We start from the raw sequence: 27,706 nt of genomic DNA on the forward strand, positions 1-27,706 counted from the left end.
AAAAACAAAACAAAAACAAAAAAACAACGCCACGATTACACAGCATGCACACATACATACATCATGGGGTGAACCATCTGGGCATTACAAGAATCAAGCTACACATTCAACTCAGCTACTGTGCACAGAACCACATGGACTTCAGGAGCCCATCTAGGAAACCCAACCTCCACCTACAACCCGTGTAGCTCACTGAGAAGCAAGGGTCAAGAAGGGTTAATGCAAAAAAATGTCCCCACAGGATCGTCTGTTGAAATGCTAGGTCTCTGGCTGCTGTTTTTGGAGACTGTGGAACCTTTAAAAAGGAAGGGCCTGGCCAGAAGAATCAAGTGGCCAGGGATGGTCTTGCGGCCTATAGCCTCCTAGGCAGAGTACTGCTTCCTGATCTACCATGCACTTCCTTCCAATGGTGGGCCTCCCCCCATAGTGACTCTCCCTGACAGCGAACAAAAATAGAAGTTTCTCCTTAAACTGCTTTCATCTGGTATTCTCTCAGCACTGCGAAAAGCTGCCAGCAGGCAGCCAATCAGAGAGCTCCCTGTCCTAGCAATGGTAGCCAACAGGGGCCCCTGAAGAAGGCATGGTATTCTGGGAGAGAGATATAGGCTACCTCAGCCATTGTAAGAGATACACCTATGTACCACCACTGCTACCCTTTAAGGATGAAACCAACATTTGAGAAACAGACTGAAGACAGAGATAAACAATCCTAAGAATGTCACAGGGACGCCTGGATCTAGCCACACCTGAATCCAAGGCACTTCCCAGCAGTGCCACTCATGAACGCCAGAAAGGGTGCTTTCTTTACTGACGCTGAACTACAGCATAGTCATGACAGTGAAGACCCTCTTGACCGGCCCTGTTCTTTGTTTCATTCTCTGTGTAGCACATGAGAGCCACACTGCATCCAGAGAGGCCAGACGACAGCACCAGATCCCACAAAGCTGAAACTACAGGTGGCTGTGAGCCGCCGACTGGGTGCAACCAGTCATATTCTAAGAAGAAAATACAAAGCACAAGGCTCAACTATAATGACATATCACCTCCCTGTGGACCTCCACCTACACCACAAGGAGCCAGGCCAGAAGACATGCCAACCCCAGCCAAAGGCAATGAAACTGGAGCTTGCTGGCAAGCACTCTAAGGACCCCTAAGGACTCAAGAGATACAACACTGTGATTGATTAGTAATGTCTGCCACAAGTGCAGAGAGGGAAGGGCAGGATGCTCTACCTCTGATGGTCTACAAACAAGGTCACCCCTGCCTCAGCCTTCCAGAAGGGGAGGCCTCAAACTTGCTGCCTGGAGCAGCTAGGAGTAGCCAGTGGTTTGGCTAGAAATGGCCCCCACAGGCCCACGAGATTTGAATATTTAGTCACCATGGAGTGGCACTAATTGAAAGAGTTAGGAGGTATGGCCTTATTTGGAGGAAGTGTGTCACTGGGGATGGGCTCTGAGGTTTCAGAAGCACAAGCCAGTCCCTGTGTTGCTCTCTACCTGCTGGCTGCGGATCTGAATGTAGAACCCTCAGCTCCTTCCCCAGCCCCACGTCTGCCTGCATGCCCCCATGCTTGCCTCCATAATGGAAATAGATTAAACCTCTGAAACTGTACACCAGCCCCAGCCGAACACTTTCCTTTATGAGAGCTGCCGTGGTCATGAGTCTCTTCAGAGCAATGGAACACTAAGACAGCCATGTTCCCCTCCACAAACCCAGCCAGTTCAGTCACCCACGGTCCTCACACAAAGATGCTCAGCCACAGTCCAGGCCTGAAGATTTGGAAACCCTGCTCTAAGTATCAAGTCCCCATGTGTGGCTTCTTTCTACCCAAGGAACAGCAAGTGTTCTGCCAGGAAGGAATGAAGAGACACACGGCTATACACACAGATGTGATGGACGCGGACATACAGCAGCAGGCTAAGAGAAAGATCCAGCCACCAGGGGAGCCATGCACATTGTCACAGCTATGAGAATAGCCAGGGGGAGGCACCATCAACTCCAAACCACCGCCAGGAAGACCTAGCCCTGGAGAAGGGCAGGAAGCAGCTGGACCATAAAGATGGGGAACAGCCAGCCCTCAAGGGTCCCCAACCTGTCACCTGTTCTGTTCACACCGTCTGTAAGCAGAAAGCATCCGCAGGATTCAAACTCACCACCCCTCAGCTGACCACAACTCTCAAAGCAAAACTCAATGTCCTGCCTTGGCTAAAAGCCCCACAGGGCCTGGCCCCGTGTTGTTCCATCTCTCCCCCACTGCTTGCAGAACACCTTCCCTCAAGACTACGCTATCTCCTCCCTGGAAGAGGGCCACTCAGGGTGCCCATATAAACTCCAAGTTCACATGCACAACTGGCCACTATACAGTGCACACCCCTAATGCCGCATGGGCCACTATTACCTGCATGTTTACCTGAAAAGCCACTCTTACATCCTGGGTTCCTGTTGGTGACATCTACCGAGCCTGACCCTGAATGGCCCCCAGAAGAGTCCTAGTCACCCGATGACCCCAGCATCTCATATCCATTACTGTATCATCTACATGACCATCTGAATGAGGCCTGGCACTGTGCCTGGCACTCGGACTTCTACCTGTCCGTGTACAGGTACCAGAACTCTTTCAGGAGTCCATGTCCCTTTTGACAGTGGCAGATTCCAGTGTCAGAATGTCTCAGGCCTAATCCCAGTTGTGACACTGACTAGTCACCTAACTCACACTATAACTTAGTCTCTCTGGGTCTCAGTTTCCCCATCTGTAAAATAGGTAGGTGGTGACAGTAACAACCTTCAAAGGTTACTGTCAAATTTTGAGACACAGGGACCCACTCTTTAGCCCAAGCTAGCCTTAAATTCACTTCCTACTCCAGGCTGGTCTCACACTTGAGGTAATCCACCTGCCTCAGCTTTCTCAGTGCTGGGAAGACAGGTGTGTGGCACCTCCCTAGCCATCCTGCAGTTTTAGTATATGTGGAGCTGGTAATGCGTGGAACACTTAGAACAGCACCCTGCATAGAAAAGGGGGCACTGGGAGCTTGTTTATGGAAATTCAATAAACAGTGGTTAGCTTGCGGGATGTGGGTTCTTTCTAATGACTGAGTAGGTGGCAAGGGATGTATAGCCCGGTCAATTCCTACTCCCTCAGCCTAGATGGTACCTGGGGTCTCCAGGGACATAAGAATGAGGAATAAAGCTGGGCTTGGTCTTTGGGGCTAGAGTGGACACCATGTTGGTCCTGTAGGACCCCCAGTAATAGCACCGTGCAGTTCCCTCACACCGGCAACCGAATCCCTGCTAAGAGCCCCAGGGCTAAGAGATAGGCTGCCTGCACCAAAGTAGGACCCCTTCATCGCCACTGTGCATAGTCCCCAAGGCCACCCCAATTTCGGCACTCTCCCAGCTGGGACCAGCTCAGGTCTAGACAGGCGTGGCACTAGATCAACCTCATCAGCTTGCCCCCACCTCTGCCCCACAGAAGCCACCTGCACACCTGCCTCCAGATACTGTAAAACGCCCAAGCCATGGTGACTCACGCCCGCCCTCCCTCCCTGAGCACGGGGGCAGAGGGGGTGCGGGAGCCACATTTTAAATTAAAACATGATTTGAAATTAAAAACAGTGACTCATCCCGAGCAGCCCGGGGGCTGCTTTCTCGGTTGCTCGCACTGCCTGGAGGAGGGGTTCAGCCAGGTGTGTGGTTAATGCCGGTGTCTCCTCCATCCCGCATTCCTCTATTTCCTGAGATAAAGTCTAAGTAGCCCAGGCTGGCCGAGAACTTCCCACTCCCCCTCCCTCAGCCTCCTAGACCCTGAGACTAGAGACCAGCAGCCCACACAGAATCTTCAGGTGGCCTTGGCCTGAGGCAGGTGGATGAATCTCTGGTAGGATTCGTGAACAGGAGCTGCCGCCTGAGCACCTTCGGTCTGCAGCAGCCCCGTCCCTTCCAGCAAGGACACCACACACCTTGCTGAGTATGTATTGAAATGAAATGATTTTAAAGGCGTTCACCGTAACCCCAGCAGGCAGGTGCAGCAGAGACCTCGACCTCAGAGCAGGGATCTATAACCTAAGAGCTCTGGACTGCAGTTTCTAGGTCCAGATCTGTTGTCACACGTGGTGACAACCTCAGGCTTATCCTACTGTCATTTACTGGCCCATGGAGCGGGCAGGTGAGCGTGGGCTAGTCTCATATTTCTTTTCTCCTTTAAAAAAAAAAACTGTATTTATAGCTGTATTAAAACTGTATTTATGCCTTTAATCCCAGCACTCAGGAGGCCGAGGTGGACAGTTCAAAACCAGCCTGAGCTACATAGTGCATTTCCAGCCAGGCAGAGCTACATGGTGAGACCCTGTCTCAAAAAAGAAAATAATAGGAAGTAAATTCCTCTGCATATGTGTGTCGCTCTGTCTGGGCGTACAAGTACCCAGACATGGCGTGTCTGTGGAGCTCAGAGAACAATTTACTGGAGTCGGGTCCTTCCTTCCACTACATGGGTCCTGGGGACCAAATGACAGTCACCAGGCCCTGCGGCAAGTGTTTTTATCTGCTGAGCCATCTCACTTGCCCACTGGGACAGATCAGCAAGCCATAAGGTTTCTCCTCCCCTGTGACCAGTACTGTAAAGAGAGGTTTCTCCTCTCGTGTGACCAGCACTGTAAAGAGAGGCCTGACCAGGGAACAGCTTAGAATGTTCTAGGTTCTCAACAGCCCTAACACCGTGACCCTTCACAGTTCCTCAAGTTGTAGAACTGTTATTTTTCGTTGCTACTTCATACTGTAATTTGCTACTGTTATAAATTGTAAGTAAATATCTGTGTTTTCCAATGGTCTTAGGTAACCCCTGTGAAAGGGTCGTTCTTTGGGTTACAATCCACACACTGAGAACCACTTTTCTAGACCAACCAAGGGGCTGCTGTGGCTGGATGAGGGGTTACGTTCCAGAAAGGGGCAGGCCTACAGGGATATGGGGATTTTTGTTGTTGTTGTTGTTATTGTTGTTGTTGTTTTCTGATAAAGTGGAACCATGAGAGTTCTAGAAGAAGGGAGACGCAAGCGAGTTTATGTTTCCAGAGGGTCTCCAGCAGCTCAGAGGAGAGTTTCCAAACTCTTCACCCAGGGTGGAAGAACAGGGGCCGCTCAGGCCCACGGGTTTACAGTACGTCACCAAGAGCCTGGAATGAGGCCGAGCGTGAGCCTGGAATGAGGCTGAGCAGGCTGAGGCCGGGGATCCGTGTACAAGACCATAGACCCTTGGGAGTTGGTTGGGAGAACCAGACCACAGGAGCAGGCGCGCCAAGGCCACGGCAGAGGCAGCGCTGACTGAATGCTCAAACTCCAGTCCTTACCCTCACCCACGGATCCATCTCTCCGGGCCCCATACTTACAAATTTCAAGAAGACATTCCCAAGTTCGTGCTGAGACTGAGGTTCAGGGTGTAAGCAGTACTCCAGGGCAGCCAAGAAATCCTTATGGACTTCCAAGATGTCCTCGATGTTGGAGAAGAGGACCTAGGGTGGACCAAAAGGCCAGAGTCAGTCAGGAGCGCCCGTGGAGCAGGGCCATTCCCAGAATAGCTGCACCCCATGGAGCATGAGCAGGCATCAAAGGGTGAGGTTCCCCTAGGCCAGGCAGCTGCTGTTGGCTGCAATCCCACCAGCAGCAGGTGTGCGGGCCTGTGGCAGACCAGGGCTGGACTGCCACGCTCACTGGTAGCATCCAATCTCCACAAGGAGGAAGCCATTCCTGGCCCTGATTTACCCCTGAGAACTGGAGGCTCAGAGGCAAGAGGTGACATCCCAGCCAGCCAGCTGCAGAGTACCAGAGCGTCACCCTGTAGGCAACCACTCGGAAGCTTCAGGCTTCCACAGGGCAATGTGCACCAATAAGCATGCTCACATGGCCCTGTTCCCACAACAGTGTGTGGTGAAAGGGGAGGGCCAGGGGCCAGAGCCTACTCCTCAGTTCCTGCCAGGCCTAGGGCAGCCCACTCCCACCTCCGCCCCAATGGGGGCTGCTTGTGACCACTGTTCACCTTCCCTTCTGACTACCTCAGTTTGCGTGGTTGAACCTGGTTATGTTGAAGGTAACATTCTAGTCCTAGCCATCATACTGACTTTGAGAAAGGGACTGTCTATTCCTTGAGTGTACACTCAGAAGGGACAAGAAATGCCCACTCAGAAAGCATACTCAGAAACGCTAACAAGGCCAAAGCGGAAATGGCTCAAATATTCATTCATAGGAGAACAGACTGGGGCATGGTCCCTTGTGTGAAATATTACAGAGCCAGAGATAAACAGGGGCCAAGACTGCGCACTGGAACACAAACAAATACCACAGATGTAGGATGACAAAAGACACCAGACACAAAAGAACTCATTGTCATAAACTGTAAGAACAGACAGAAACAGGTTGAGTGTGACAGAGTATACCTTTGAACTCTGTGCTTGGGAGGCAGAGGCAGGTGGATCTCTGAGTTCGAGGCCAGCCTGGTCTACAGAGTGAGTTCCAGGACAGCCAGGGCTACACAGAGAAACCCTGTCTTTAAAAAAGACAAGACAAGACAAAAACAATCACAGCAGTAGAAGATTCACACTGTGCTGGGAGAGCGCTAGCTGGGAGGGGCCGTGGGCAGGTCATGGATGCTCTCTGCCTTCATGGTAAACCCAGGTGTGGTACAGGATGTCCTCAGGACTCCAATCCTTACTAGATGAAGATTAAGACCCAACAAAAAGGCCATTTCTTAAAAACTAACAAGGCTTAACTTTAAGTGATAATAAGGGCTTCTAAGCTCTAACAGTGTGTAATAAGTCAGTATAACGAATTGTAGGTGCTCGGTGATTATCTGTCGAATGAATGAATGAAGCACACAGGTTTCAGCAAACAGGCATGCCTTCACCACCCCCGCCATCCCATCCCCCAGGACCTGCTGTGTAGTGGCACTGCCTTCAAACAGAGCGAAAGAGTGGACTTAGAAGTATCAACATGCATGCGACTGACACAAGCCAGGACATTAGGCGGGCATCGTCCTTGACCACATATATAGTAAATGCTGGGTACTCCAGATATTCATATCCCCTCATATCCACTTCCCCCTGGACCAGGCCAATCAGAGCACCAAGTAAAAAGGGTTTTAGAAACATGAGGTCAGAGTGCTGGCCAGCATGGGCCTCAGGCACACAGATGGCCCATTGATGCTGCCCAGACTCTCCAGCGCCACAATCAGAATGAAGCTGGCCCAAGGACTCGTGGGCCTGTCCCGATAGCCCATGCCCACTGTAGGAGTCAGTGGGCAGCAGGAGACATCAGGCTCCCAGGACAGAGGCACCAAGCTGGGCAGGAGGAAGACAGAAGGCAGGATGGAAACACTGAGTCTGAACTGGAGAATGGGGCCTGGGCACAGCCTCCCTCCCTCCCTCCCTCCCTCCCTCCGGGTGGGAGGTAGGCAACACAGCTGAGAGCAGGCTGAGGACCAGAGGCGGGCAGTGCTGGGGAGTGAGTTCAGAGCCACCTAGAAGAAGAAGGACCAGCAGCGGCAGCACTGGGATCCTCACCTTGACATTCTCTTCTGTGAGGCCCTTCTCCACGGAGTCGGCCACATTCTGCCGGATCCGCTGTAGGAAGGCCTAAGGAAACAAAACCAAGCAGAGATGAGTGGCTGCATCTCCTCTGCCAGACGCCCCTGCCAGTGGGACAGAGGTTCAAATGCTGACCAGGACCTGAGAGGTTGCACTGTCAGGTACAAGCTCCAAAGCTCCCCTGCTGACAGGATTTTCCTGGGCTGCCCGCCCCCAGCTGCTTGCTCAGTGAGAAAAAGTCTTAGGGGATATCTACAATGCCTGACCCTGTGTGGAGCTAACAACATGGAGCCCCAGCCCCCAGGAATCTACAGCCCAAAGAGACACACTCAGACTTATTTCCTCAGCCAACCTCGCAGACCACCTTTCCCTGGTGGTTTCCTTTTAAGCTTTAAGACGTTTATATCACTCAAAAGAAAAGAAACATAAAATGTCAAGAACATGACTCATGTCTTTTATACCACAGCCCTATCCTCTGAAGCCCTCGCTGTCCCCCATGGGAACCTCAGCACCTGGTAGCACAAGATGGCCGCACTCACAGTGTGTGTTCACATGCACACACACCCGTTCTCACAGTCTCTTCCCTTCACATATTAGAACAGCAGCACCCGGGACACTCCAAGCCAACTGAGCAGCCGCATGGGTGCAGAGACACTCGCCTGTCCCCTTGCTCGTGGGGCCAATGTCACCAGATGGGATGATAGGTTTTGGTGGTGCTGGGATGAAATTCCAGGCTCTTGTGCATGCTAGACGGGGCTGCATCTCTAGACCACCCCCTCCTTTTTGAGAAAAAAAAAAAAATTAGGAGCATTCACGTGTCTCCCAATTCACTTTTCCTTTCTCCCTCCCTTCCGCCCTTCCTTATATTTTGGCTGGCCAAAAACTCAGTCCTGCCTCCACATCCCTGGCATTAGGATTATAGATGTGCCCTTTGGCATGCTAGAGAGACCCTGTTATGAGGAGACCCTGCGGCTGTAGCAAGCATCCCTGATCAATCACCTATTTCTCCTGCTCTGCCACAGATCCAGGGACCTTGAAGACTTGTGCTGACCTCCAAGGGGGTCCAGCGTAAGACTGGAGGACATGCAGTGTACTGAGGAAATGTGATGGTAGCTAGAGAGCTTGGGTGGGGCCGAGCGGGCCGAGCGGGCAGAGCGGGCAGATGGGGAGCTACTGTAGAGGCTGCAGGGGTGACTAAGGATGCAAAGGGCATAGAGGGAAAGAGAGGGACCTAAGCCAGCACCTAAGGGAAACTGAGGCCGGTCTCTCACAAAGACTTCCGGCTCAGGATGTGAAGCCTGGCCTAGGTTAACTGGGTCGTGGTCACAGAGAGACCCTTGACAAAATGAGTCCATGGGCTTGTCCCAGCCCAGGGGACCAGTCAGCTAGCAACCTGCCTCGCATGTGGTTACAGCAAGGACCCAAGGGGACTGAGTATGGTCTCCCAACCTAGAGTTAATTCAGAGTGTGCCCCATCCTACCACGCTTGTCTAAGGAGATGTCTCAGGGAGACGACGGCAGGGAGTGTGCTGGCGTGGGGGAGGCAGAAGCAGGTGGCAGAGGGGTTGCTGGGCCTTCAACTCTGCATTCAGATCCTTTTCTTTCACCCGGACTGACACCCACGATGTCCCCAAATAAACAGGCCTTCGTGCAGCAGCACGGGCTGGTGCACATGTCCAGGCCCCGCTGTCCCCACCTATGAGCCCCCGGCTGGCCATGGGTAGAGAGGGGTTTCAAATGCTGTCACTTCACTGGTGGGCCTGGTTTACGGGTCCACCTGGCTCCCGGGGGATGCAGACATCAAGAAACCCCTCAATCTATCAGGCATCCCAACCAAGGTGTTCTCAGTCCTAGCTCCCCGTGGTCCCTCAGAGTCCCAGAGTCAATGACACCTCTGCCTCCTGGGGGTTCAGCCTCTTCACCCCTCAAGATCCCTTAAGATGCACAGACCAGTCAATGCTCAGCTTAATTCTTCATGACTCCCTGCTATGAAGCTTAAGAGCTTGACTTGAGGGGCTGGAGAGATGAGTCAGTGGTTAAAAGCACTGGCTGTTCTTCCAGAGGGCCTGGGGTTCAAATCCTAGCACCCACATGGAGCTCACAGTCTGTAATTCCAGTGCTTGGGGATCTGATACCCTCACACAGACATACGTGGAGGCAAAGCACAAATGTAAATAAAATTTGCTTTAAAAAAAAGAGAGAGAGAGAAGCTGGGCAGTGGTGGCACACGCCTTTAATCCCAGCACTTGGGATGCAGAGGCAGGTGGATTTCTGAGTTTGAGGCCAGCCTGCTTTACAGAGTTAGTTCCAGGACAGCCAAGGCTACACAGAGAAACCTTGGAGAGAGAGAGAGAGAGACAGAGAGAGAGACAGAGAGAGAGAGAGAGAGAGAGAGAGAGAGAGAGAGAGAGAGAGAGAGAGAGAGAGAGAGCGAGCCACATTCACACCAGTGCCCCAGTGTGGGCGACACCACCCATGGGCTGGGGTGCCAGCCTGACTAATAAACAGAAAGCCAGCTGAGCACCAGCATTCTCTCTCTGCTTCCTCACATCAGCTACAGTGTGACCAGTCCTCACACTCTTCTCACGTCCTGACCCCCACATCCCCCCCATGATGGGCTGCACAGACTCCTCCTGCCATCACACACACACACACACACACACACACACACGCACGCACGCACGCACGCACGCACGCACGCACGCACGCGCCATGATGAGCATACCCTTGAACGATGAACTAAAGCAAACTCCTCCTGTCTTAAGTTACTTTGGTCGAGTCTTGCATCTCAGCAAGAAGAAAAGCATCTCATACACCTGGTTTTAAAGTCCAGTCTTCCATAGCACTCCAGCCTCCCACACTGGAGCCACACTGTCAAGCCTGCCCCAGGACCTTTGCACATGCTCTTCCTGCAGCCATGTCTCCCCTGGATTCAGCCCTGAGCCAGCTCCATCTTATTTTCAGGCCTTAAGCAGTACTTACCTCCTCCAAGGAAGCATTCCCACCCCCTGAGGTCTTTACCTCCCATTTGAATCACTTTTTTAAAATGAGCTCAAACAACATACACCATCTTTTAAGAGTCAAACCAGCTACACTCAAACTGGAGTGAGGCTAGGAATCTTAATCTCTACAGAGGTCAGGTTTGGAAACCACTGGGGATTGGTTTAAACCACACCTCTTCCTCTATCCTGCTGTGTGACCTCAGGAAAGCGAACCAACTTCTCTGAATCTTAGTTTACTCTCCCCAGTTATGGGGATCAGAGTGTGTTTTAGTATGTGTGTATCCATGTGTATGTGTATGTGTATATGTGTGTTATATATCAGTGTGTGTCTATGTGTAAGAGAGTGTATCAGTGTGTGTTTGTCAGGTGTGTGTGTGTGTGTGTTCATGTGTGTGTACATGTCTATGTGTATGTGTGTGAGTGTGTGGGTAGTGGGTATTTATGTGTGTGGTGTGTATATATATGTATATGTGTGCATATCTGTGTATGTGTTGTATATCAGTGTGTGTGTCAGTATGTGTGTGTGCATATGTATGTACATATGTGAGTGTTAATATCAGTGTGTATGTGTGTGTTGGTATGTATGCATGCATGTGTGTACGTGTATGTGCGTGTGTGTATGTGTGTGTGTGTCTTTTCAATATATCCCGGTAAAGTGACAGTAAGTCAGTCAGGAGGGATGTCACATCTCTTTTCACAGACCTTCATGGCCGAGAGCAGGGCGTGGTCCACCATAGACACTCAGAAGTCAAACGAAGGCATGAGGGCCTGACACAGGGCAGGAGCCTCAACTCAAGCCCTGGAACAGTTGAACTTGCTTTTTGAAAGAACACGGTAGGAATGGTTGGGAGCAAAGTTTCTTAGAGTTTGCAGCAGCTAGGCCCGGGGTGCCCGTCTCCAGCCACCCAGACAGGCAGACAAAGTTAGCCCCGCCCAACACAGGCGCCCGGGCGGGCGGGCAGGAAGCTTGAGTACCACTGGCCTGACCTAGATGGAGTTTCCTGTCCTGGTTTCTTCACAAGAGCTGGGCTACTGCTATTGTGCGCGGGGACAATGGGAGGCTCGGGCCACCCACAGAGGACATGCACACAAGCCAACACGACAAGCCATGGGCACCAAGAACAGCTCGTGACCCGGAAAGAATGTGCCAGCAGGGGTTCTGGGCGCAGGCACAGCAGCCCCACCCTGCAGGCAGTCTGCTGTCATCTGTACTGGTGGGACTGCTGAGGGACCCTCTAAGTGACTCTGCCCAAGATCTGCTGGCAGCACAGCACTTAAGATGACTGCAGTTCGTCTTACGACTTTCCTGAAACAAGACACCATCCTGCGATGCTTTCTGTGGCTCCCCAGGACCCTCCCTGTCCACTACTGGACCACCCAGCCCTCAGCACTCGTCTAACCCCCTCATCCCAATAATAACAGCAATTATGGCATACACCAAGGATGCAGGGAACGGTAGGTTCATCACTTAGAGCTTGGGCAAACTCTAGCCAGGCAGGGGGGCCAACCACGGAGCCAGGAGTGGTGGAACAGGCCAGCCAGCTATACTTAGGGACCTGGGGCTCTGGGGACAATATACATCCTGGTCTGAGCCGCAGCCACTGAGAACACGGGGTCCCAGCAGCATGCACAGGGACGAGCCTGTGTTAGCCATGTTACTGTGTGAACACAAACTCCAAAGCAGCAAAGAATGGACCTGCTGCAGAAGTGAGCGCCTGGCAGGTGCCACTAGGCACCCATCACACGGACACCACACTCTTCAATCCCATGCAGGCTGCCACCCTGCCTGTGCTCATATGCGCCCCAAAGCAGTGCCAAGTGACACCTATGGGCCCAGAGGCCTCTTCCACGTGTAGGGCAGACAGGAAACAGGTGTTAGCCACATCCAGCAGGAGCTGGCCCTCAGACAGATGAAGAAACTGAGCAGGCCACACTCCAGGGAAGCGGGAGGTGGTGGGATCTCTTGCTGGAGATGGCAAGCCCACAGTCCATCGCCTGCCCCCCTGTGGCTGTAGCAAACATGGCTGATCAATCACCTATTTCTCCTGCTCCGCCACAGATCCAGGGACTTTGAAGACTTGGGCAGCAAGAGCCCTGCTTCCTAGAGCCTCCACCTCTCCTCCTAGTGCCTAGAAGGTAAGGGGCCACCTCCCCACATGGCACGAGGTGTAGGTGGCTCCACAAGGTGACTTGCGCCACAATGCAATGAAACGGCTGCCTCTCCCCACACTCCCAAGCACTATGCTAGGAGTAGGACTCCTAGCAAGGCCGTTTCTCTGAGTGAGTCCTGTATGCTTATTGGGGACCCCCCCCCCGCTGCTCCTTTCCTGGTCTAATCACAAACATGAGTGACTGTCATACCACCAAAACTGTACCAAGGTCAAGCGTCACCCTGCCAACGAGGCCTCCAAGAGCACATCTCCAAGGTTCCTCTGGGAGAGTGGCTCCATCTGCCAGGCTCCGGTGTGTGAGTCCCCTTGGGGACACAGTGGCTACCTGACTCAGGTGTGCAACCTGCTCCAGGGTGATTTGGCTAGACAAAGATTAGGGACACAGACGCCTGACTAATGACCATCAGGTAGATCTACTGAGCCAAGCTCAAGCAGTGGGAGAGTGCTCTCCTGACTCCATATGGAGGAGGAGGAGGAGGAGGAAGAGGAGGAAGAGGAGGAGGAGGAGGAGGAGGAGGAGGAGGAGGAGGAGAGAGAGAGAGGAGGGGGAGAAGAGGGAGGAGGGAGAGGAGGGGGGAGAGGAAGAGGAGGCTCATAGGCTCTCAATGTTTCATACACCAAGGCCTCAGATTACAAGGGAGGTCTTCCTATCTGTCCATTCTACAGATGAGGAAAACTGAGCCCAGGGACAAAGAGCCAGCATATCACCCAACCCAAAACCACAGAACCAAACCCTGAACAGGGACAGCAGCCCCTTCAGGGTCCCCAGAGCTGTTCCCAGCAAGAAGCTAGATGTCTGCTACAGCTGCAGAGCCTAAAGAGACTTTCTCAGAGGCAGCACCCATCACAACCCAGAAAGAAGCCTGGCCTGTCCATGCGACCCTGAGGAAATGATATCGCTCTGTCCTCACGCCAACTACTCAGGCCCCAGCTTCACAGCTTCCTTCAAGCCCACCTTCCCCAGGGCCTTGGCACTCACTGTCTGATGTGTCCTGCCTTTGAGACATGCACCCCCCTCCATGGTCAAGTGTATGGGAGACACCCCTCAGAGTTGTCTTCCCTGAACACACAATAAAGAGTGCTGTCGCTCCCACCCAAACCAGGACATATTCTGAGACATGCCCCACAACAGGACTGCTGGTGCCTGAGGCTATGCTCAGAGCACCTGTGCTCCTCGGCTCCTCCTTCACTCGAGCGAGGCACAGGGCACAAGTTCACTCCTGGCTGTCTCTGCCTGCATTGATCCTAGCCAATGGTGTGGCCTGAGGAAACTTCAGGCAAGGAGGGAGACTGGGGGGGAGGGTGAAAAATGAGGGAGCGAGCCGGGAGCTTCGCTGAGTATCACACCTGGAACCCTCTGGCGGGCCAGTGTGGTTCTAGTTAGTTCTGATTTTATTTTTGCTTTTCTTTTGAGAGCGGGTCTTGGATCTCTCCTTGTCACATGGGCTGACTTCAATCGATCCTCCTGCCTCAGCCTCCTAAGAAGCTGGGACTGCAGGGGTGTGCCATCAAGAGCAACATGTCTCTGAACCCTACAGCTCCAGGAGAGAGGCCCTCTCCTGTGTGCCCATTTTACAGAACAGGGGAACTGAGGGTGCCCAGCTGTGAAGCATTCACTTACAGTCACACAGCTAGGATGTGGTGGTCTGGCCTGATATGGAGAATGCAGCCCAAATGTGCGACTCAAGTGAATAACTGTGGGCCACAGATGGCCCTGGCTTTCAAAGCAGCCAGCAGCTGCCTGGGGACCCACGCCATCTGTCTGGAACCACGGTCAGGAGGATACAGCCTAGAGAGGATACAGCTCTCCCTGGAGATGCAGAGCAGAGCAGAGCCCCGCACTCATTCCTGGAGAGAGACAATGGCAATTTGAGCTGCTGGGAGACAGGGACTACTGTCCCCAAGGACGCCCACACCTCAGCTGGGGTGACCTCACTCAACATATGGTGAAACCTGAGAGGGATGGTGGGCCCCCCTCCCAGATCACACCAAGTACAAAGGAAGCAAGATGCCCACGGGACTCAATCCCCACTGTGATCTGCCGATCAGAGGTCCAAGGAAGCAGAGGATCATGGACCAATAGCACCCTGGCAACAAAGTCAGAATAAACCATGCCTTTAACAACAGTAAACCAGCCCTATAAGACAGCAGAGGGGCTGCCATAGCCTGCTCCCAGCAGACCCCCACAGCCAGACATGGGGAGGTTCCCCCTAAGCACTCAGTAAGCCCTGAAAAGACCCCAGTCCTATTCCACCGGCTCACAACCCTGGTTTAGATGCTAGGGGGAATCAGGAACCTCAACCATCGCACAAAGAGCTCGTTTCCACAAATGACATGCTATCGCATCCGTCTCAGAGAGGGATACCTCCTTCCCCCACCCCAGCTCAGGACAGCCACGCAATGACAAGTTCATGACACAGAAGTTCACTTAATGACCTGGAGAAGAGCCATTGATGATCCCTTAGTCAGGACAATGACCAAGGACAGGGGAGCACACGGGGTCGCGTCTCATATTTGGCTCAATAAACTGCCTGGGCCTCACACGTGCATGAAAGAGGCCTGGCAGGCCCAGGAACAAACGCTGAGCCACTGTGCAGAGTGGGCCGTAAAGGTCTAGCTCTACCACTGACGCAAGGGGGAAGAGGGGTGAGCAGCAGTGACTCACCCCCACCCCAGGCTTCAGTTTCCTCCTCTGTGAATCAGAGAAAGAGTGAGTGCTCTGTCTGCAGGAAGCACTTCAAAGGCCATCCTGTGACACACAGGAGTGGTGGAGGCCCATAAAATACGTGAGACAATAGGAGAGCATCTAGCCTGTCACATCTCCAGCTGCAGATTACAGGGGTCTGTGGGGAAGTGGAGCTGGGTGTCCACAGGCTCCAGGCAATGTGCTTCCTGAGAAAGCTTTGGACATCTGTCAGCCACCGTTAAGGAGCTGGACACCTAGCATGACCCACCACCAGCATGGCCACACGCGCCCCATCCTGTTTGTACTCGTGTGGGCTTAGGCTCGTTGGCAGTGCGAGAGATTGAGCCCAGGAACTCAGCACGCTAGACAAGCGCTCTACCATGGAGCTTCTTCCCAGGCTCTCCCTTCAGTTCTTGTCCGGTAGCAATGCAATGGCTACCTATCATTGTTCTCCACAAGCCCGACCCTGCTTAGCTTCCGAGACCAGACGAGATCGGGCGCATTCGGGGTGGTAGGGCCGTAGACATATACTATCATTGTCAACTTGACAAGACGTAGGGTCACCTCAGAAGACAAGTCACTAAGCACGCCCAGTGAGGGGTTACGTTAGGTTAGGGTGAGGCGGGAGGACCCATCCTGAATGTAGGGGGCAAGCACCATTCCACAGGCTGTGAGCATTCTGAGGACGGCGTTCCTCTCCAAGTGTCCTGACAACAGATGCAACGTGAGTGGCTACCTCGTGCCTCTGCCTCCGGGCCTTCTCTGCCACGACTGACTGTACCCAGAGTAAACCTCCCCTTCCTTAAGCCTGTTGTTATTAAGGTATGCTGCCATAGCAACAGTTAAGTAACTGACTCAGCAAGGTTTCATCAGGTTGTCTAGGCTAGCCTTGAACTCACTGTGTGTAGGCCACACAGGCTTAGAACTTGTAATTCTCCTGCCTCAGCCTCTCAAATAGCAGGGATGACCGGCCCATACCACTAAGGCCCGGATTAGTGGTATCTTTTGAAGTCTGTGTTTTCCAGCCTGAACTTCGTACCTGTGTCTCCCGGAGTCTCTTGCAGTGACAGAGGACAGTGTGGCCTGTCATCAACAACAAAGCCACCTGCCACCCCCCTGCCCATGCTGAGCAGACTGTCCCCACCCCTGGCCTTGGGAAGCACCCAGCACCTCTGACTCAACGTTGTCTTTTAGTAAAGGTGACCCCGCTCATTACCAAGACTTCCTGGAACCAGTGGGCTGGCTGTGGGAGACGACAGTTGCTCAGATGAGAGACAGGCTGTCTGAGGGGCCGGTGTTTGAGCAGGCACCGAGAACAGATAGGGAGCTCTGCAAGTATCTGGGGGAAAGGGCTTTCCTAGCCCATCCGGTGCGAAGCCCCTGCCCCTCCACTTCCTTCACAGCCATGCTGGCAGGCAGTTACACCCAGGGACGCTGCTTGTGTTGTTTGCCTATCAATTTATCAGTTTGTCCATTTAGGGTGCTGTGGAGCACCAGAGCCTAGGGTGAAGCCCTCAGGAAGTCGGGCCCACCAGACGATCAGCTAACCCCCATACCCTTTTTACCCCATCTCCCTTCCAGACACCCACCTGATGAGGGACACCCACCCTGGGACCCACCAAAGAGGAACTTGAAGCAAAACCCAAGTTGCTACAACCTTCTGTGAGCCACACAACAGTGGGGGAGGGGAGGCCGCAGAGGGGAAGCAAACCTCTCCCCACAAAACCCCACCCACTCCTCCCCTGCCAAGGCCCACTCAGGGGATACCCAGCCATCCTAGGCAACTCATGCCCTCTTTAGTTGAGCCTTGCAGAAGGCTTTGTGCCTAAGTTTGTATGCGAATGCCCCAACCCTAGCTTCTTTTGGGATAATGGGCCCACGGGCTTTAAGTAGCCTGTGCAGCTACCACCATTCCCCAGGGCAAGCAGCCTTAGTCTTCCCTGGCCTGACTGTGGTGTACACGGTGAGTGTGAGACCCTCTCCTACACAAAGACACAGCTAATAGAAAGCCACACACCAGGACAGACATCACTAGCGGAGCACAGACCTTTTCTTGCTGAGTCTCCTCATTGTTATCCCCTTAGATCTGTAACCTGCTCTGGAGCCCCTCCTACTCAGACCCCAGCTCCTCCCTTCTCCTGTGAGCAATGGGGTCACCGCAGTTAGATTAAGACTGGGGTTCTCCTCCACAGGTCTTTGACATGTGATTGCCGGGAGTTTCTGAGGAGACATGGTGGAGCCCACATGTGGGGCGTGATATGCAGGTGGACAGATCTCGGCGATGAGGGCCGGTTGTCTGGTTGCTTCCCTGGCTTCCTCCCTCTAGCCAGACAACCAGATCGGCCTCAGTATCTGCCTAGGGTCAGCCACAGCCAGCTGACCAAGCTAACAAAACTGCCACCAGAATGGGGTTCAAGTACTAGCTGGGCCTCAGCCTGCTGTGTATCCCAGCAGACAGACGTCTGGGGTTCACGGCCTGCTATGTGTCCCAGCAAATGGGGGTTCAAGGCCTGCTGTGTGTCCCACCAGACAGACGTCTGGGGTTCACGGCCTGCTATGTGTCCCAGCAAATGGGGGTTCAAGGCCTGCTGTGTGTCCCAGCAGCTTTCTGGACCTTGCCTCCCTTCTCTGAGGAATTGGAACAAGGAACAATACCCTCTCTCCATCTCAGCTCCCTCCTCTGGAAAATAGGGGCATAGAATGGCTCCCGTGACTTCTTTTCTGGTGACGAAATATCCTTGCATCTGGCAGAGGTGGTGATAAGCAAAGACTGCTCAAACCCACTGGCAGCACACTTCCCTTGAGCCCAGGGGACTGTTACATGCAGAAGTTAGCAACAGGCTGCCAAAAGCAAAACCAAGGCCCACTACCTAGAGAGACAAGAGCGGACAAAAGCACCCCGAAAGCCCCCAGCACACCACAGAAGCCCGTGTGGCAGGTGGCTGGGAGCAAAAGCATCAAGCTCACAAGCCAGCAATGTCTGGGAACAGGCCTGATTTAGGTGGCATTTCCTGCCGGAATGCGAGGACAAAGCAGAGCCAGCCACTCCAGGGCCCCAGAGCCCAGGGCGGGGCGGGTGGCCTCCTGGGTCCCACTCCATCTGCACTTTGGGACAATGGAATTGCTGCTCTCAATGGCGCTGACACTTGACATCTGAGACAATTGCTCTGGAAGCCCCCCACGCCCAGGTCCAAGGGTTAGCTTTTTTTTCCCATCTCCCCAAACCATTGTCCCTGGACAGGCTTTAAGTCCAGCTCCGACTTTATCTACAGGGGACCGTGGAGAACCAGGAAACAGTGCTCAAGACAGAGGATGACAACCGTGTGGCTCCAAACAGGACGGGAGGGGGTGGCGCCCATGCGGCTGGAGGTTTCCCTGATTGCTTTTTACTGCGGCAGCTGTGACCCTGGGGAAGGGATTCCAAGGCAGCAGAAGCTCCCCGAGCAGAGCCAGTCTCGAGAACAGAGCGAGGGGATTGCTCTGCTGCAGCTCAGGGTGTGAGCAAAGCTGCCACAGCTTCCTGCCATTGCCTCGGTCGGCCAGCCTCACCCCACTGTACAGAAAAGAAGACTGAGGTCGCCCTCAGTCGAAGCATCCTGCCAAGTGGACTGAGCTGAGCTCCAACCTCTCGGCTAGCCAGCATCCAGGCAGTGATCTTCTGCAGCATCCACTCTGGCCCAGTCTCGGTCCCAACTGTCACTTCCCACCCTGACTCCTGATGGTAGTGGCATAAAAGCCGTCCTCCCAGGCTCTGTAATAGGCTCTTTGTCCCCAAGGTCTACACCAACCTCACCTTCCTCAACCAGGTGAGGAGAAGGCCACCTTTCGGGGAGGATCAGGAGGGGCCCAGAGACTGCATGCAGCACGGGGCTCTCTGGGCCACCAGCCTTGGGTCACTGAAGCCAATTGATAGTGAGCTCCCAAGCTAAGAGATGGAGGAAATGACCTTGAAATAGAGAAGGCACCTGGACTGTCTGTAGGCCCAAGGTCATTCAAGGACCTGAGGGAATGAGGCAGGCATGATGAGATCAAGGGTCAGGTGCTGAGTCAGACTAAAGATACGAACTGTGGACTGTGAGCAGCCTCTAAAAGCTGGAAAGGCAGGTCAAGGGATCCCTCCTACCCCAGAGGCTCCATGGAAACCAACCTATCGACAGCTTGCCTTTAGTTCAGACTTCTGTCTTCACCCGCTATACAGAAGAGAGTGATGAGCCTCTGCTGTTTAAACCTGAACTTAATGATGACTCCTTACAGTCATGGGGAAGGAAAAGCAAGGAGGCTGCTGGGAAATCGTGGCCAGCAGAGATGGCGAGGTGGTGCACGCCTTTAATCCCAGCATTCAGGAGGCAGAGGCAAGCAGAAATCTGTGAGTTCCAAGTCTAGCCTAGTCGACAGAGCGAGTTCCAGGAGAGTCAAGGCTACACAGAAAAACCTTGTCTCAAAAAAATAAATAATAAAAAACAGTGGCCACCCTAACCCTAACTCTTACGGCTCACCCACAGAGGCGCACAGTGCACTGTTCATTCCTCGAGACCGCAGGCCCAGCTGCTCCTCCAACCGCCTGGAGCACAGCCTCTCTGCCTACAGCAGCCCTGGTCTCCCTTAGTAGGTCAGCCACTCCTAGGACAGCTCTGGACAGGGACGGCCTCCTCAACTCCCACATCCTGCATGCGTGCTTAACACACCAGCACAGCTGGAGCTACTCCTTGAGTCCCTGGATCAGCGAAGGGTTGCTCACCCAGTCCAGCCCTTCGGGAGCCAAAGGAAGGCCCAGGTTCACTCTCTCCTCATTCACATTTTGATTTACAATTGGCAGTCAGCACTTGGCATAATACATTTCAATGAGTTGATGGGTGAATGGGATGGGATGGGTAGAAAGATGGATGGATGGATAGATGGATGGATGGTGGTGGATGGATGGATGGACAGATGGATGGTGGTGGATGGATGGTGGTGGATGGATGGATATATGAATGATGGGTAGATGGATAAATGATGGATGGATAGATGGATAGATGATGGATGGATGATGGATGGATGATGGATGGATGGGTGGGTGGTAGTGGATGGATGGTGATGGATGGATAGATGGTAGATGGATAGATGAGTGGGATGAATGGATGGACGAGTGGGTATATGAATGGATGGACAGATGGATGGATAGATGAGTGAATATAAGAATAAGTGAACAAAATGATGGATGTGCAGGTAGATAGATAGATAAAGGGTGGGCACATAAATGAGATGAGGGGAGGGAGAAAGCCGTGAGGGTAAGAGGGCCAGAGCCCCTTTCCCTGGGCCTGCCTCCCCCATACACAGCATCAATTCCGAGACTCCTAGAGGGCTAGTGATTCAGAGTGACCCACCCTTTCTCCCTGAGACTTAGTTTCCCCATCTGCACAACATGAACACTGCTACAATCTTTATTCAAGACTGTCGCCCTGGTTCCTGAACATGGCTTGGCCACAGCCTCTCCATGCGTGTGGGAAGCTGCCCCTGGCCTCTGACAGCTGGAGATATTCTTGATCCTCACTGAGGTGCATACAAGTACCACGAAGCACTGAGTAACCAGGCATAAGCAGTCACGTGCATGAAGAAGCACTGGTTCCTGTGTCGCCGGCCTACTCCCATACAGTGGTGTAGGCTGAGGCCATGCCTGAAGCTGGCGCCCACGGGGACTCTGACTTAGGGCTCTTGGTTGAAAGACAAGCCACCCTCCTCATGGGTCACCTCTGTGAAGAAGGGGAACAGGAAGTCTGTCTGCTCTTGAAGTCTGAAGCAAACAGGGAAAAGGCTGGGGTACCAGAGTGGTGAAAGCAGAGGCGGGGAGTCTGCAGAGTGAGATCAGTGTTGGCGATAGCTGGGGATTCTCTGGTTCTAATAGACATCTCCCACTTACCACACATAGCCAACAAACATTTGCTTCAGTTAATGGGTATAACCTGGGTCCTCTGTGACAGCCTTGCATGAGACAAACCCCACAGAACAAAGACACTGCTAATGTGTGTCGCTTGCTTCCCTCCAGCAATGGCTACCCACACCTCTGAAGCCTTCACACTCTCTCTCCCCACCCTATGTGAGCGCACCCAGAAACATAACCCAACAGGCACACATCACAGGGCTTCTGTACCGTCTAGCCTCTCTCTCACATCACCAGGCTTCTGCACCGGCTAGCCCCTCTGTCTGATTCTAGGCACCCGCACAGCTCATCTTAGTGTCAGCTCAGGTATCGGCTCACCACAAGGCCCTGCTCCAGCTTCCAGCACCTGTCACTGTACCCCCACACCCAGCAGGCCCAGGGATGTGAACCCCAGAGGCTCTGCTTTGACTTGGGTTTGCTATTGTTATTGTTCCTTGTTTGTTTTCAGACAGGGTCTCACCAAGCATCCCTGGCTGGACTCGAGCTAACTAGGTAGATCAAGCTGGCCTTGAACTCACAGAGATCCCCCTGCCTCTTCCATCTGAGTCCTGGAATTGAAGACGGGTGCTACCCTATGGAACCATAAACTAAGGTTTACCATAACACTGGCTCTCACAATTTCTGGAATCATTTCAACTTTATATGAAAGATAATATTCTCTTTTCTTCATTCCTTCGTGTGTGTGTGTGTGTGTGTGTGTGTTTGTGTGTGTGTGTGTGTGTGAGCACCATAGCCCAGCATTCTCTTTTCCATTTAAAAAGCATTATTAAAGGCTGGCTTGATGGCTCAGTAGGAAAAGTATCTCCCATGCAAAAACATAAGGACCTGAGTTCAAATCCCCAGGACCCACTTAAAAAGCTGGATTCAGTAACGGTCTTTGTAGCCCCAGTGCTGGGGTTACAGGAGACAGACTTGCTGGCCACCCAGTCTAATGGAAGAGGCAAGCTCCAGGTTCAGTGAGAGACTCTGTGTGGAAAGCCACAGAGGACAGGGGGGGGGGAGGGAGAAAGGGAGAGCAGGAGAGAGGGAGGGAGGGAGAGAGAGAGAGAGAGGGAAAGAGGGAGAGAGGGAGAGGAAGAGAGAGGGAGAAAGGGAGAGGGAAAGAGGGAGAGGAGAAGAGAGGGAGGGAGGGAGAGAGGGAGAAAGGGAGAGAGGGAGAGAGAGAGGGAGAGAGGGAGAGAAGGAGAGAGGGAGAGAAAGAGAGAGGGAGAGAGAGAAAGAGAGAGGCACCCCGAATGTAACCTTAACAAGTAGGCATGATGTGGCTAAGCAGGAACAAGAAACAAACAAACCCAGGAACATCCAAGCCGATTACCTAAAGGAAGCTGAAGAATCAGCCGTGGGTATCTAGGGAGACACAGAACAAGCTGCACGTGCAAAGGCACCAGGCGGCTGCAACCCACCGTGTCCCAGGCACCGTGAAGCTGAACCACAGGAGCAAGAATGACAGGAAGAGGATATGACAGGAAGAGGAGACCCAGCAGGAGCCCAGCGTGCGGCACCCTGGGGGCCAACCAAGGGTCTTTGATTCCCCTCTGGGTAGGGTGGGAGTCACAGAGAAGTTCTAGGCAGGCAAGGGACCAGGCTGAGTGTGGACGAGACTGAGAGAAAGCGGGAGACAATGGTAGAAAAACAGATTCTAGTATTCTGAAGGCAGAGTCCCTGTGATTCACTAAGGAGGAGTGGACGACGAAGGCTGGCTCTGGCCTCCAACATGGGTAGGCCAGAGTCACTTTTACAAAAACAGGACAGGCTGTGGTTTGGAGGGTGTGTGGTCTAAAAGTCCAATCTATGGCATTTTCAGTCTGGTGGTGGAGACAGGCCCCCTGTCCGCAAATGCTTGATCTGGCTGCAGGCACGCTTGGAAGAGGTCTGAGCAACCAGCAGACACCTTCAAGGCAGGCTGTGTGGAAGAGCCAGCTGATATCTGAAGCCAAGAGACCAAGAGGTAGGCTGGGCATGCAGTGGGCGGGGGCACAGGTGATGCTGCTATTTGGGGGTGTCCTCTACCTTCCCCATCAGGACACGCCCCATGCTCTATCCACTATAGGTGAGGCCCACAAATAAGTGCAGGTGGCTTCCGGGGTTCACAGCTCTGCACAGCACTGAACTAGGTTCGAATCCCAGAGCTGTCTCTTTTATGCTAAGGGACCCTGAGCTGCTAGCTCTCTGCCTTAGCTCCTGCCCAAGACAAAGGGTATTTAGGCCAGTGTCACCTCTTCCCATGCCAGCTTCACACGGGGAGCTAGAGAGCCAGGAGTGGTTTAGCCAACAGCTAACACAACAGGCCAGCTCAGGTCCCAGGCCAGGCTGCCCCGCTGGTATTTTCCATGAGATCAGAGTCTGGGGACAGAACTCTGAGCAAGACACAGAACCTCCACTCTATGGACTGCTACGGAGCAGAAGAGGGACAAGAGCGGAAGGGGGAGGGGGAGCTGCTCTCAGTGCTGTGGCCAGGAAGGACCTCAGACAAAGAGACCAAAGAAGGGAAGAAACCCCAGGGCAGCAGTGGGCAGCCCAGGACAAGCAGTTAGAGAGCGGGTACAGAAGCTCTGTGGCAAGGGCCTGCTCCATGCGTGAGCGAGGCTGGAAAGCAGAACCAAGGGGCAGCAGAGGGCATCAGGGCTGCGGTTGAGGGATGATGAGCAGACGCCTGACCACGTGGGAAGGAAAGAGAAGTCTATTCTAAGCAGGACAGGACAGCCTTAAGGAAGGAGGGTTACACACCAAGTGCCATGAAAAGGCCCCGAGCAAGGAAAGACGCCCCCAGGCCTCCTCGGAGCCCTCAGTGTGCAAGGCAAAGCACACCCCCACCTTGGGCAGTGCCACTGGTCCCCTGGCAGTAACCAGGGACCCAGCCCTCCCTCTTTCACATCACAAGACTTCCCTGTCTCCATCTCGGAAATGAAGACTTGAGACCTGTCCAGCCTTAGGTCAATGAGGTGTCTAATGAGGGATGCTGGAGCTGGCTCATTTAGACCCCAAGCTCAGGGCCACTCAGATACCACCACCCAAAAGCTCCCCTGGCTACAGCATCTACTAAGAGAACCATGCGGGCCCCACGTGGGCTCCACTCCACAGCAGCCCCATACACGCTTTCTGGCAGTCAAGGGGTCCAAGGAGGTGGCACCTGGCAACCAGACACCTGCCTAGCAACAATGTGATGGGATGACAGCTGGACTCCATGGCAACTGCAGCTGGGCCCCCAGAGGCCACATATGGCTTTTGGAGGGTGCAGGAAAGGTTCACAGACTCAACTCTAAGGCAAAATGACCCACAGGGGCCTTACAAGCCTAGCGGATCCTGAACTGCAGGGCACAGAGCATGGGACCTGCCTGAGATGCAAGCCCCATCTCAGAGCTATGCACCATGGGCCTGCGTGGTCCACCTGATGTCTCTAATCGCCCAGCCTCCTCTCTGGAATGGAGACCAATGCCCCTGACACAGACACATGTACAACCTCCCTAGTAGTATATAAAAATAACACTGGCAAGCACAGACTGTGGATTCTGAGTCCAGAGCTCATTTAATTCCCCTCCCCCAACAACTTCCAGGAGTACCAGCTCAGTCCTGAGACACTTTGAGTGTCTCTGGCTGTGGGGTCTGGAATGCAGACAGCCAAGAGGAAGATGAGGAGGAAGAGGAGAAGGACGGGAGCCACCAGCGTCCCATTGCTTGGATCTCTTCCAAGCATGCCTGCAGCCAAATCGATCCTGTGCAAGCATTTGGGAACGGGGGCCTGTCTCCGCCACCAGACTGAAAAATGGCTCAGACTGGACTCTCCTACCACATACCCTCCAAACTACAGACATGGTAACTTTAGGGCTCTCAGAGAGGCCACCTACCAAGGACTACGCAAGGCCACAGATGAGTCCTGGCTGACACTAGCAGCTCCCATCATCCCCCTCTTCTTCCTCTTGGCTGCCTGCATTGTAGACCCCACAGCCAGGCACCTGAAGAGTTTCTGGACTTAGACACCAATGCCTGTGGAATCCATATATTAGGGATAGAAAGAGACCAGGCAAGCGAAGGACACGAAGGACCAGTGAGGACAGCAGACAGTGATAAAGGGAAGCCACCAATCTCCAATCCATCACTGGGCAAAAGTGCAGATGGGCAGGGGGGGCTTTCATTGGAGAAATCAAACATGCAACTTCTTCAGAGGATTTTCCAACTACAAATCCCTTGCTACTTGATATTATTAAAAGCGCCTAACGGAAGAAGGCAAAGAAACTAGAAGAGCAGAGATGGTTAAAGAGCAGAGAAAGAACATTGGGACTCCCACGGCCCAATCTTCAGAATGGCTGCGAAGTCATAATAATTATGCCGGCGCCCCATGCGAGGGGAAGGGCGTGGGTCTGTGAACACGAGCAGCTGCAAGTGCCTCTCACAAGGGCAGGATGCAGCTAAAGCAAATGATACAAAGGGAAGCTAACAGAGAAAGGCAGTCTTCAGCCAACTGTACCCCAGCAAACAGACACAAAGTGCAGAGGAATGAGCCTCCTGCACAGACACACTTCACACAAAACAAAACTCTAGACGGGTCACACAGGCGCGGGGCGTGACTCAGTGAGTAACACTCACTGAGTGATTCCTGCACAATCGTGAGGACCTGAGTTCAGACCCACAGCGCTCAGGTTAAAAAGCCAGGCCTGGGAGCACACACCCATCGCCCTAGCTCTGTAGTGCAGAGACAGGCAGGTCCCGGGGTCTCGATGACCAAGCCGGCTAGCCAAAATGGCAAGGTTCACATTCAGTGAGAGATTCTCCTAAAAAAAATAAGGTGGTAAGAAATAAACTAAAATAGTCAAAGTTGACCTCTTGCCTTCATAGGTAACGCACAGGCAGACATGTCCCCACATACACACACATACAGCACACACGTATACACATACACGTAACATGCAGCACACACTGTACATATACCCCACGCCCACTACATACACACACACGGCACACAATACATACACACACTACACACTACACACATACACACAGCACACAATACATACACACACTATACACATACAAAATCACACATTTTAAAACTACAAAATTTGAGGGAGAAAACAAAGGGAAAATATCTTTCGGCTTGAGGTTAAGCGAAGGGACATCAACGTCACTTCTAAGTGACACTCCAAAGCACAGAGGAAGACAGGCGCTAAATCAGCACAGAAACTTTTCTGTTCTGCAAAGGGCCCAGTAAGACAACGGACAACCAAGCGAGGGCTTGGGGAATATGCATAAATGACACTCTGGCAAGGGACGTGTGTCCAGACTGTAACCCTAACCCCAACAAAGAAACCAAGCCAACCAACCTTTAAACTACTTTCTCATGTGACTCCTCCTGGGGATTCACACAGAAATGTCTATCACTCCAGATAGGCAGCCACAGACCAAAGACACCCCTCCCATCCCAAGCCCAGCGTGGTGAACCAATGACCTTATCAGAGTTCCTTCCAAGAGCATGGGTGACCCCTGAGTAGCCACAGGATACAAAACCCCACCCAGGCCTGTCAACTCACAGAAACTGGACCACAGGAGTCCCTATGCCAATCACTCTCTCATCTCTGTGCATTATAGCACCCCAAGATCATGTGCAGCAGCAGCAGGGGAGGGAACCACAGCGAGAACCTTGAGGGTGAGTCTGAGGACCCTCTCTGATCTCATGGTGGCCTTATGCAGGGGATCACAGCTAGTGTAACATCTTTATCTTACTGATTAGTTTTATTTGGAGGGAGCATGCCTCCAACGCGGTGCGCCTGTGGAGGTCAAGGGACAGCTTGCAGAAGTTCGGGGCTTGAACTCAAGTCACAAGGCTTAGAGACAAGCACCTCTGCCCAGTGAGCCAGCTCACCAGCCCCAGCTACTCTGGACTCAAGATGACACCGGCTGTGCATATCAGGGCCAGAGGTCGGGGTTCTACTACATAAGCAGAAACAGGAAAAGCATTAAAAAGTCAACCTTGAACACATGGCTGTGCAAAGAAGGTATGTGAGTGGAAGGAAGGCACGCAAAAACTACCCAACACCATCAGTGAGGGAGAGGCTGAGGAAAATCACAACCTGGCACTTCCACACGTCCACCAGAATGGCTTACAAGGCAAATCGACAGTACCAAGTGTTGCCAATGACGTGAACGACCAACCTCTCAGATCCCGTTGGTGGGACATTTAAGTGACCCAGCGCCTTGGCAAAGCCGCCTGCAGCTTCACATGCTGCTAAGCACACAGAGCCACTCCACAGCCTGACAACGCCACTCCTGGTATTTATTCTGGATAAAGGAGAACTCGTGTCCACATGCAAGCTGTGCATACACACTCCAGGTCAGCCAATGATAGAGGGACTCTGTGCCTTTGG

The 27,706-nt window shown here is 53.0% G+C and overlaps 1 protein-coding gene across 1 annotated transcript in view; it reads right to left on the bottom strand.

The window, feature by feature from the left end:
- The window catches only part of Prex1 (phosphatidylinositol-3,4,5-trisphosphate dependent Rac exchange factor 1), a 149,348-nt gene that overhangs the window by 72,234 nt on the left and 49,408 nt on the right, over nt 1-27,706 (bottom strand). Inside the window, exons 2-3 of the mRNA XM_031372802.1 lie at nt 7,545-7,616; nt 5,379-5,501 (exon numbers count right to left, since the gene is read on the bottom strand). Of these exons, the coding sequence (XP_031228662.1) occupies nt 5,379-5,501; nt 7,545-7,616 (195 nt within the window). The remainder of the gene's footprint in view (nt 1-5,378; nt 5,502-7,544; nt 7,617-27,706) is intronic.

Source organism: Mastomys coucha, unplaced genomic scaffold (genome assembly GCF_008632895.1).
Source record: "Mastomys coucha isolate ucsf_1 unplaced genomic scaffold, UCSF_Mcou_1 pScaffold15, whole genome shotgun sequence".
Classification (NCBI taxonomy): Eukaryota; Metazoa; Chordata; class Mammalia; order Rodentia; family Muridae; genus Mastomys; species Mastomys coucha.